Genomic DNA, 12,193 nt, shown 5'->3' with positions numbered 1-12,193 from the left:
AGGGGGAGAAACTGCCCCTTCCAGACCCTAGTTTGCCCTCCCCCCAGCTGAAATTTCGTTTCTGCAAAAAACCTTGTCGGATCTAAGATAAGCCTGCATAATTTAAGTATCCAGTGAAGCAGGTCAGTTTTCTTTAGTATATCTTTGCCTTTATTGTAGTTTATGACTTATTTTTCAGTTTTTAGTGTCATTTTTGTCATTTTCACTTGATTTGGAAAAAATGGCTCCAACTTCCCCCCCCCCTTTCGAATATTTTGACGAATTTAAGACACTGAATGAGTGTAACAAACTGTAACTATGAAAAGAAAACTGTAACACCCCATAATATTTTACGTTCGCCCAGAACTGAAACGCAAAATAATTTAAAACTAGGGAGGGACATAAGCCAATAGTTTAGAAATGTTTTTCTCGACACTAGTGTAGAGAAAAAATGAGCGTAGAGTTTCTGAGACCTTTATCTTCACCTCTAATTCGGATTGAAAAGTGAAAACTGTCACAACGGAAACAACTTTCAAAACAAAGGTCTATTTGTAAATAAGGTCTATTTAAATTTATGTTTAGTGCTGAGTTTAGGATTATGATTAATATTTTTTCTTGCGGAATTAGAATAAAAAAAGTACTGTAAGCAAGAATACGTCCAGTAATAAGGCGAGTCTAATAAAATAATAATTGCTTTATTGTTTCTATTTCAGGATAAAATCGGAAAGGCTCTTAAAAAAAAATGCGTTTGGAATAGGTGATCGCACCCATCCCCTCCGTTTTATCCATGCTTGGAATTATTTAGCAAGAATGTGTCCAACAATAAAGCTAATCTTTTCAAGTACAAGTCTGACTTGTTTCTTTTACTGCCTGTTATAACAAGCAAAATAATAAATCGCTTTTGTGGGAAAAAATAACCTTAAACCCTATTAAAGGAAGAAGATGATATTTTAGTTTATGTATTTTTGGACGGAAACATTTCAATTGAAGGTTTGGAAACCGTTTCTTCAAAATTCCAGTTGGAAGTCTGTAATTCATGTTATTCAGTTATCCTACGGTATCTGTACTTTGAATAGGTTAAAAATGGCATCAATGAACTTTAAGTGGATGTGATACCTGAAAATCATTTTGCGAGCCTAAGTGTCGGCTGACCGTCTTAAAGAAAAAGAGCCCAAAATTGATTTTCCCCATTATTGAGAGCTATTGAAAATCTGTGTTATGACAATGAAATTTGATTGAAAACACAATGATATTTTATGTCACCTGTGTTGTAAAGGCTTTCAATCAAAGCGGTTAGCATTACGGGGACTCTCGAAGCTGCCAAATTGCTAAAATGTTATTTCGTTTGTTCTGAATTTTAGCATTTTCCTACCACGTATTTAGGGACTTTCTTTTCCTGAACTTTAAAAAAGAAAATTCGGCTATATTTAATCGAAAAGACAAAATTCCTACGTTCTAATAATGCAAGTTTCATTAAAACTCAATATAGGTGTCTGGGAAAATAGGTGTTGGGTTTTCTGTCATGAATTCGGATCTCTTATCCAAGCTCAACAAGTTTTGACAAGACCATCCAATCAATTCTAAATAGTAAGCCCGCGGAGACTAAAAAATGTTTACAATTGAAAAGGTAGGGTGATCCTTTATGGTATCAAATCAATTTAACACCGGATACATTGCTTTTCACACTACAACTTCCTGTCAAGAAGATTTAAAATAAAACTTAAAAGGATGGGGGAGCTGCCATGTCAAATAATTCAAGAGTTGATGCTTCCGTTCAGCATTATATCATTTAAAAAGTAGCAAAAGAAAATCTAGGTTTTTATTTGATACTGATATTTACCTGGGTCATTTTTTCTCGGTTAGCCTTTGGGTTGAGTGGAGCTTCAGTTAAGAGGATGGGGTGCTCCTCTGGTGCAACACGGAGTTCATTATAGAAAGTATGATGCCAAATCTTTTCCATATCATCCCAGTTGGTGATGATACCGTGTTCAATGGGATATTTCAATGTAAGAATACCTCTTTTGCTTTGGGCTTCATCTCCTACATAGCTGTCTTTTTGACCCATTCCAACCATGACACCCTGTGGAAAAAATTAGTTAATTCAATTATAATTTGGTTTAACTATATTATTATCTATATTATTTAAAAACATCATTTTTACATATAAGGGACTAGGGGACTAAATTTATAAGAAGTGACAAGAACATTTTTTGGGAGTGTATTTTTAAGAAGAAACAGCCCTTAAGTCTCTCTTTCTCCTTTAATTTGCCTTCCATAGATAAGGTTTTCATCACTGTATCCATTGTTATGCCCCCTGAACATTTTACATATTTCAGGCTTTTCAGCATAGACATCCCCCCCGGACTCCTTCGCAACAATACCCCTTGTATTATTGTAATTTTTACTAGTTTATGTCTAACCACGGATTCTTAGCAAATTTGCTGTTTTCCAATCGGTGTCAAGAACTTAGGTTAAAAAATATTGATTTCATTAACAAGGGAATTAACTGTGTTAAAGGGATATTTCCTTAATTCAATACCTTTTAACTCTTCTGGGCTTTTTAGCAGTCTCTTTTCCTGCTGTGTAACAAAACTGTATCCAATGACTAGCGCCAGAAGTAAAAAGTAATGCTATGAAATGAAGCATTACATATCGTTGCTGTCGCGCCTAAGGTCTTAGAACCGTTGAGACGACTGCCAGAAACCATCTGTGCAGCTATCCGTAAAGGGGTTTCAGCAGAGCAATCACTCTTTGATCCCCTGAACCTCGCTGCTCAATAATAGCTGACTACCACTCTGAGAGCAATTTAGTTAGATACGGCTAACACAGACGATATCTGGATATTATTATCAAGAAGCTCAAATTGGAAATTGTTTGAGGCCATGGTTTCCAAAGCGGGTCTTATCATTCCGTGTCAATAGTAATCTAGACCCTATCTAAGCTGCGGGTTATATCCTGCTATAAGAGGGACAGAACTTTCGTTCATTTCATTGTTTGATATATCCAATACTTGTAATCCTTCTTCTAGATTAGGACACTCGACAAAAACTCGGGTCTCACAAATCTGGCAATTTTTTTTCTCACGATGTCTTAAAGCCATATAATATGTTTGCGCCATATTTATATGTTGAGCCATAAAGATAATTCAATTTACACCGTGACTGAACAAATATTGGGATTTTGTATCAATGAGATTTTGAACTGTTTTTAGGGATACCAAATGGGATGGGGTGTCCCTAGATTTAGAAAAAATATAATTATTTTTGTATTGTTTTCCTGTAAGAAGCTTTTAGAAAATTCCCCCTCCCTAGATTTGATTAAATACATTATTGTTTTAGTTCTTAAGGTGCATGGCCCCATGAGGCATTCAATTTTGTGACAAGCCTACAGCTGTAACTTAAACAGGAAGCCCATGATTGGTCTATTATTGGATCCATTCAGTAAGCTAGGATATGGCTAAGACGCCTTCTTGAAGATAATTAAATTTTCTTTAAAAGAATAGATGGTCAAAGGTTTCTATTTTGACATGTTTCTTTGTACCGTTTTGAAGTTTTCTTTTCATCTACAACAATTCCAGAGCGAATTTCAGAGATAGATTTAGGTAAATAAATGAATGTTAGTCTCTATTATGGAATAGCAGCATTAGTCAACTAAGTCTGGTTTCAACTAAACTTAATGTGTAAAATTAAAAGAAAGTAGTCATAAAATCAATTAGGACGGGTAAAAACTTTTTGAGAATAGCTTGCATTGTTAAGCTTAGGAAAAAAAATTCTACACAATAAGAATAATTATTCACCACACACAATAATGAAAAACTCTAAAACAACCCTAAGACAATAATGAAAAACACAATAAAGAAACAATAATGAAAAAGTTTAATTTGAAAGAACCTAACCAGATTAAATTATTTAAAGGTTTGTTCCAAAGATGACAAATTTGCTTATATGCTTCTTAAGCGTATTGAGTTGAAATAAGGAGTATTGTAAACTCGAAAAAGAAAGATAAACCAGTTAAGACTGTGTCAGCTGCTCGGCAAAAATACAAAGTCGTCTGTTAGCTACAGAATTTCTTTTGAAAAGATACAAACAGGTTTTTTCTATTTAATTCTATCCAGGATATGTACACATGAACGGTTTTGCTTCCAAACCTTAGGATTTTTAATAAAGTGTGCCTCTGAATAAGCCAGTAGAAAGTTTTGCCAACGCTATTGCAAAACCTTCAAAAACATCGGTTTAGTTTGTGACAAAAAGATTACATGTGCATATATTAATTTGAAGTACCTGGTGGCGGGGACGGCCAACTATTGATGGAAAGACGGCACGTGGGGCGTCATCCCCAGCGAAACCTGCTTTACACATACCAGAGCCATTGTCAACTACCAATGCCGCAACATCATCGTCACACATCTTGGATTATGTTTTGATTCTAGAGGAGAACAGGAATAATTAGTACGATAGAAAAAATACAGGCATTTCTCAGTTAGAGTCCTGGTGAAATAGCTTGTACTATCAATTCCAGAGCCATACTATAAAAAGCCAACACTTTAAATTGTCTATGTTTTTCTTTTACTTGACACCACACTTATATTGCAGGAAGCAGAACGTTTAAATTGCAAGTTGAAAAGCATATATTAACACGATATTGCTAAAAATGTATCTCCCAGGGATCTTTTTAATCTTTTTTCTAATGACAGATATATGTTACCTTCTATGAAGTAAATATTCTTCTCCTATAAGACCTTGTGATACAGACCTGCTTGGAGATTTTTTTAATTTCTAAATCTGTTTTTGGGTATATTTTTAATCAATTCCTCCGTGAATAAATATCATATTTTATTCACGGAGATATTTTATTCCTCCATAAATAAATAAATATCAAGGAATCCCAGGCATGACAGTCCTCACCCTCTATGTTCTATGAAGTAAATACTCCTCTGTATATCAAACAGTTCGTGGTAACGAACTGTAGTAAGGAGCGACCCAGCTCAATAGTAACCGAAACTCTAAAAATGGAACTTCGATACCAATAGTTACATCAAAAGAATTGCTTTTTTATGCTGATTTTAACTATATGAGTTTCATCAAGTTTAGTCTTTCCAATCAAAAGTTACGAGCCTTAGAAAATTTGCCTTATTTTAGACAATAGGAGGAAAAAACCCTTCAAAGTCATAGAATCTTGACGAAAACCACATGACCAGGTTCAGTGTACCAGAGAACCCTACTGTAGAAGTTTCAAGCTCCTATTTACAAAATGTGGAATTTTGCATTTTTGCCAAAAAAAAGATCATGAATGCGTCTTTATTTTTGTTGTTGTTGTTATTTCTTTGTTTTTTCCAGTGGTCCTCATCGACTCAGTGGTCCTAGAATGTCACGAGAGGGTTCATTTTAACGAAAATTAAAAGTTTTAGTGCGCCTTTTAAGTGAACAAAAAATGGAGGGCACCTAGGCACCCTCACACGCTCATTTTTTCCCAGAGTCACTGGATCAAAATTTGGAGATAGTCGTTTTCTTCAGCATAGTCGAAAAACTTAATAATTTTGTCTTTCGGGATGACTTAACCCCCCACAGTCCCCAAGGGAGGGGCTGCAAGTTCTAAACTTTGACCATTGTTTACATATAGTAAGGAGTATGAGGAAGTTTACAGACGTTTTCAGGGGGACTTTTTCGTGTTGAGGGGGGTGTCCAGGTAGGAGGTTAAGTGGGAGGATCTTTCCATGGAGGAATTTATCATGAGGGAAGAGAATTTCCATGAAGATGCTGCAGGATTTTCTTGCATTATTTAAAAAACAATGAGAAAATAAATAAAAAAAAAAACATTTTTTTCAGCTCGAAGTATGGAGCAGTATTAAACCCTAAGACGAACAGAAATTATTACGTACGTAAGGGGGTTCGTCTCCTCCACAATACCTCGCTCTTGACGCTAAAGTATTTTTAATAATTTCAACTATTTATTCTACGGCCTTTGTGATTCAGGGGTCGTTCTTACAGAATTGGGACAAAATTCAAGCTCTAGCGTAAGGAGCGAGGTACTGAGGAGGGGGTGAACCTCCTCACATACGTAATAGAAATATACAAATATAGAAGTTCGTTCCGTAAGTTAATTCGTAAGTTACGTATATTTATTAGGCTACTAATAAAAATGTTCGTAAAAAAATAAAAAGTTCTAGTTGCCTTTTTAAGTAACCAAAACTTGGAGGGCAACTAGGCCTCCTCTCCCACCCCTTTTTTATCAAAATCGTCCAATCAAAACTATAAGAAAGTCATTTAGAGGAAAGCCATTTAAATCTTGCTATAAGAAAGCAAAAATTAACATGCAAATTTCAATGTAATTATTCATGTGCGGTGAGCCAAAATCAAAACATACATTAATTCAAAAACATTCAGAAACTAAAAAAAACAACAAGTTTTTCGACTGAAAGTAAGGAGCGACATTAGAACTTGATTAGAACTTGATTGAAACGAACTGAAATTATTCCGTATATGAAAGGGGTTGTCCCCTCCCCAATATGCTAAAGTTTTTTATGGTCTTAAAAAGTAGAGTTGTGAGAAAGAGTCAAACTTTAGCGTAAAGAGCGAGGCGTTGAGGAGGGGACAGCCCCGTTCGTATATGGAATAGTCTGTGTTCGTTTTAAGTTCTAATGTCACACCTTACTTTCAGTTGAAAAAGCTTGTTTTTTTATTAAATACGACAAATGGATTAAGACTTACTAAGGAAACATTATTAAATTCTAAGCGATTTCATTCATTAGTATAACCCACACCCTAACCTTCTTTTGAGTAAATAGTCATCTGCAGAAAGATAAGGATTTACTCTGGGACAGCCTATTAGCATCTAAATTAGTTTCAAATGCCGAACTCGTCATTTATTTTAGGCATGACGACATTTGGACTTCAAACCAGGCTGACTTATACAAACAAACAGAAACCTAGGTACAATACTATAAAAATATTACTTAGAATATTTTTCATTTCAGAGATCTTTTCACTTTCTATGCCAAATTTATATGTTTTTTTTGCAGCCTTTTCACGTTTATGACCTAAGGAAAAGTGCCAAATTGGGATTATGTAGTAACACCTTTTTATGATTTGTAGTTTTTCTTTAATTATGCTGTTCTTGTTTATCAGATAAATGAGTGTACAAACAATCACCATGTTCTGGTACTGCTGGAGATGCCACAGTCTCGACTGTAGTGAATTCCAACAGCCCTGTTTGTCGAATTGAGAGCTCATCAGGAATATGTAGTGTGAAACTGATTTTATTTTTGTTATAAACACTGAAATAATTATACATTTTATTAAAAATAAAATTGGCATTTGGAATTATAAATAAATTACAATTTATTATAATAAAAACAGGAACTTTCCATTCTTAATGAAGCTAAATGTTTAAATTACGATAAATTGAACGATTGCAAAGATTTTTAATCACCAGAATAGGTATTTAGCCGTAAAATGAATTAATAAAGTATGCCTTTTTTATAGTTCTGTACGAATCATTAGAAACAAAGCCTATCCTGTTTACTTTCCTTTTTGAACTATATGGTGTACTTAGAACTGACGGATCGACAGGAATGTTTGACAAAAGAAAAATGATTACTAAAAAAAAAAAAAAAAAAAAAAAAAAAAAAAAAAAATGCCGGCTGCAAATTAATGTAGGAAAGTCGCTGTAAAGTATTCTAGGTAGTAGTTTCAATCCAGTTGGGATTGAATAAGTTTGTAATCGGTAACTGATACTACCTGGCAATCATGTTATCACAAACATTGAATAAAAACAGATCATCCCTGTTTTTTGTAACCAAAATGATAAAAAAATCACGTATTTATGTATGAATGTGAAAATTCCAACCAAACTGATGTCCTTGCCTAAATGCGTATCCGGGATTTTCGTTATGGGAGAGGCATTTTTTCGGGGTGGGGGTTAGAAAAAACCTAAAGAAATGTTTATATATTTTTTTGATACGTTCATACAATTCAAACAAAATTTCAGTGGGGGTCAAATCCTGGGCTTTTCCCCCTTGATACGGCCTTGCCTTTGACCCCTTGCATTGTCATGTTTTTTTTCGTTTCAGCAGAAATTCTCTGTTCAGTTAAAATAAGTTGTTTTTCTCTTAAGTACTTCAATATCCTAACGAAACAAATGTCTTTACTACTACTACTACTACTACGACTACTACTACTACTACTACTACTACTACTAAGAACTCACTGCAGCACCAAGCCGCCTGAGGCGAACACAGCTACACACGCTCCTCCTCCAACCTAATCTATTTAAAGCCTCCCTAGTTACACCCTCCCAGGAAGTTCCCATTTCCTTTAAATCTTTATTTATGACATCCTCCCAACCCAGACAAGGACGACCTGCTTTCCGTGTAGCCCCAGGCGGTTGGCCAAAAAGGACAATCTTCGGTAATCTGTCATCCGTCATCCGTAGAGCGGGGCCTAGCCATTTCAACCTTTCTTTCATTATAGCCCTAGAACTTTGCATAATTTTTGGATATATGGTTATTTTCTTCCTTAGGCCTTGAAAAATATTTTCGTTCTGCAAGGTGTCATGTATAGATTGTCGTAAGTGTTTATTAATGTCCAATGATCTATCTAATTGTCAATTCATTACTTAGTTTAATAAGTAAATTAATCAATATGAGTACGGTAAAAATTTTTTGTCTTTTATAGAATTTTTTTAAATTTTCAAAAAACGGTTATATTCTTTCTCATAATTTATTTCTAAATCAAAGGCGTCACATGTTGATTATGGCTTTGCATGATTTTTAGTCACAGCAAAAAAAATTAGGATTTTTGGTCAGTCATGGCGAACAGTTCTGAAATGCAATCCACAAATATGTATGGTCGAGTGGTTCACAAGAAATAGCAAATATAGCTGCGGTTAAGACCCCAGCTGGATGCAACCGGATGCAAAATAATTTATTTTGACACCTTTTTTTAAATAAAATAAATTTGCTTTTCATTCTGAAAAAGCAAAACAAATATAAGTGGATAGTTTTGTATATTTAAAGACTTGTATAAAAATAGCTTACTCAAATTGCGAAACGTACCATCAACTTTTAATTACGTTTGTGTAATAGAATAAACTTTATTTTTTCCTTCATACCTATTGATAACGCCATATTAAGGTGAAATATCTGTATGACTCATAAAAATGTTACAAAAATGCATATCAACAAATTGTCGATGTGGTTTTGGAAGTTTTTTTTTTCTGTTGTAAAGCCAACCCCGAAAATATCCTACACCGTCTAAACCGAAATTCTGGATACGGCCCTTTCCGTTTCAGAAGAAGATTACAAGACGTTTAAAAATGTCGTTCTTTCTATATTTTGTTTGTTAGGCCATTAGCTTTATTAGGAAATAACTCCCTCCTATCCAAGTGCCAGTTCGGCACTGAATTTAAAGATTCTATGTTGTTCATTTCCCGAATAACCAGGGTTGCCACCCCTAGTGATTTACCACTATATCTAGTGATCTTTAATATAGCCTAAACAAAAGAATCCCTAAGTCAGCACATAAATCACTAGATTATTAAAGAAAATCAACCAAAAAAATCAGTAAGATCTATTGATTTTTTCTCACCGGGTGGCAACCCTGCGAATAATCCTCATAGACTGTAATTAAAACATTATTTATTAATCAATTAGTAAAATCAAAAAAATTTTGTTAATAAATAAAAATTTTTTAAGATTTGGCCTGGAAATTTTTTGGGAGATATGAGGAGAGGGGGTACTAATCAAGGTGAAAAGTCTTTTTCCTGAATAAAGGGGGGTGGTAGAAATTTTTCCCCAAAAACAACACAAGAACAATTTTTTCAATGAAAATAATAAAACAATTCTTTTCAAAATCTAGAGGGGGGAAAGGGGCAAAAAAGAAGCTAGAAGTAAAAATCCTGATGACAATGGGACCCATTGAACTGTACATTCGAGTTTAAATATCTAGGTATTAGGTGGTACTATTCGTGTAAAAAAATATACACTATCTCAAAAAATTGGCAGAATTTCCAAAAATGAAAATTGTTTGTATCTATGCAAAGAACAGCTAGTAACTCTCACTAAAAATTACAATTACGTGCTACATTTTGTAGAATTCAAAAAATGATGAAACTCAAGTGAGTTTTAAAGAACTACCCTAGGACAATATCAGCCTATTACCAAGTTATTTTGGACTAAGAAAAACGAAAAGGGAAAGAGGCTATGTAAATATACCCGATTACATTTTTCTATTTATAATTTACGGCCATTCAGAAATAAAGACATATTCATTTTTACAAACAATTTTGAAGCTTAAACTTTGGATTTATAGATCCTTGACTTTTAGACTTAGAAATTTAAGTCAAATTTTTACTCAAACTTAGAGTTTTAGACTTAAAATTTAAAATCAAGGAATTGTATTGAATGACATCGAACGAAATATCATACTTAAATCATTTGGGTATCTCTTTGAAGTCGCTGGTTCGAATCTCGGTGGTGCCGACCGTTTGGTTTAGGACGAGGGTTAGTGGCGTTTCCCCGTAAGACAAGCCAAAAGTCCACCCAGCTTCAAATGGGTACCTAGAGAAATCTAGGGAAAAGCACGGGAAAGCGTCGGATGGCTTGCCCCCAACCACGCATTGCACCCCGGCCGAGGGCTGAGAATCAGGAGATCGGCACCTGCGCTACGCGAACCCTAATCGGTTTACAAGCGAAAGTTTGCTTTTTGCTTAATAGGGCCTATAGTTCTGTGTTTATGTTAAACTTAGGGACATATCCAAGGTTATTTCTGGGTGGAGTGGGGAGAGGTTACAGAAGGATTTTTTTTTACAAAGCAACTCAAAAAACGCATCAAAATTTTTTTTATATTCGTTTCTGTAAAGTTCTTACTAGTCGGACAAACATTTCGGGGGAGGGGGGCCAAACCACTTTCCCTCCACCCTGGATAAAATTATTCATATACGAAAACTATTCATTGAGAGGATTTAGCAATATGCCAAGTGAAAATAGTTCTATATTATTTGTTCTTTATCATTGCTAATAATAAGTATTTTTCTTAGTTAATGCAATGACTTTATATCCAGAGCTTCCAAGAACAATATCCAAAATTATCACTTTCCAGTACGCACCTAAGACACAAAAACCTCTAAACGATAGAGAATCCGAAAACACACTGCTAGAAAATATCAACGTTTCAGTCTCTATATTTATCCTCCGGTGGTGAAGACGGAAATAGATTCTAATTGACCGCCTAATTTAGAGGTCATTCTTAGCTCTTTGCGTGGAACGCATGGGAGAAAAAAACAGAGCCAAATACGGAACTGTTTACAGCTAAGGGTTGAATTTGCGGCCAGTACAAACAGAAGTGAAAGATGTTTCTTAAATGTTTGTTTTAAGGATAAACTTTAATCTTCTGGATTCTCCATTAAAAAATATGCATTTAATTAAATTACTCCAAAATAAACACAAATTTAAAGAAAAGAATTGTCGGGCATGGGCAGATAGCGAATTTCAATTGTACACATTGGATTTATAGTTACTTATAAATATGAAATCTTTACCCTTTCTATTTTTTTTTTTTTTTGATGTTTGAGTAGAAATCAAGAAAGTTTAACCTTTCTATATTTTTTTTTGTGGATGTTTGAGTAGAAACCGAGACAATGAGAAATTGCGGCAGGGTGCCAGAAACCCATTTTCTGGATGTCTGACAATATTTTGGTTTTCAAAGATTACTGTAGCACTTTCGTATTGACTTTTCCTCAAATTTAGTTGCACAAACTTTCAAAACATCAGGTGACATCAGTCTAGAAAAGCTTTTATTTGACCCCAAATAAAACCCCAAAGGTTTGAACCCTTTTAGTCTCCTCGGGTCTAAGTAAAAATATTTATTTTAATTATTAAATATTTATTACTTATGTTTTAAATTTTTGCCAGCAGCTTGTCGTTAACATAAATCCTTCATAAACTATTTCGTAGTCTCATGAGTCTTTACTTTACCTTCTATTATGGTTGCATCAAAATCTGTAATCCAGCAAAGTATTGCCCACAGTAAACCAAAGTTTGAAACCTCATTAAAAAAAAACTCTCTATTGAAAAGAATTGTCGTTTGTAGCTTATTCATGAATGATAACAATTATTTCGATAAATCTTAATAATAAAATGGTATTGCGAAAACGAATTTATAGGAGTTTCGAAAAAGAACCTCGTACCAAGGCCGTATCCAGAGGGGAGGCTTCTTTG

At 34.3% G+C, this 12,193-nt stretch overlaps 1 protein-coding gene across 1 annotated transcript in view; it reads right to left on the bottom strand.

Annotated features, from left to right (window-relative positions):
* The window catches only part of LOC136031099 (actin, muscle), a 23,931-nt gene extending 12,761 nt beyond the window's left edge, over nucleotides 1-11,170 (bottom strand). Inside the window, exons 1-3 of the mRNA XM_065710397.1 lie at nucleotides 11,083-11,170; nucleotides 4,260-4,404; nucleotides 1,820-2,059 (exon numbers count right to left, since the gene is read on the bottom strand). Coding sequence (XP_065566469.1) covers nucleotides 1,820-2,059; nucleotides 4,260-4,385 — 366 coding nt within the window. The 5' untranslated portion in view covers nucleotides 4,386-4,404; nucleotides 11,083-11,170. The remainder of the gene's footprint in view (nucleotides 1-1,819; nucleotides 2,060-4,259; nucleotides 4,405-11,082) is intronic.
* Nucleotides 11,171-12,193: the final 1,023 nt, after the last annotated feature.

Source organism: Artemia franciscana, chromosome 1 (assembly GCF_032884065.1).
Source record: "Artemia franciscana chromosome 1, ASM3288406v1, whole genome shotgun sequence".
Classification (NCBI taxonomy): Eukaryota; Metazoa; Arthropoda; class Branchiopoda; order Anostraca; family Artemiidae; genus Artemia; species Artemia franciscana.
Note: the sequence above shows the minus strand (reverse complement) of the source record. Positions and strands in the feature narration are given on the sequence as shown.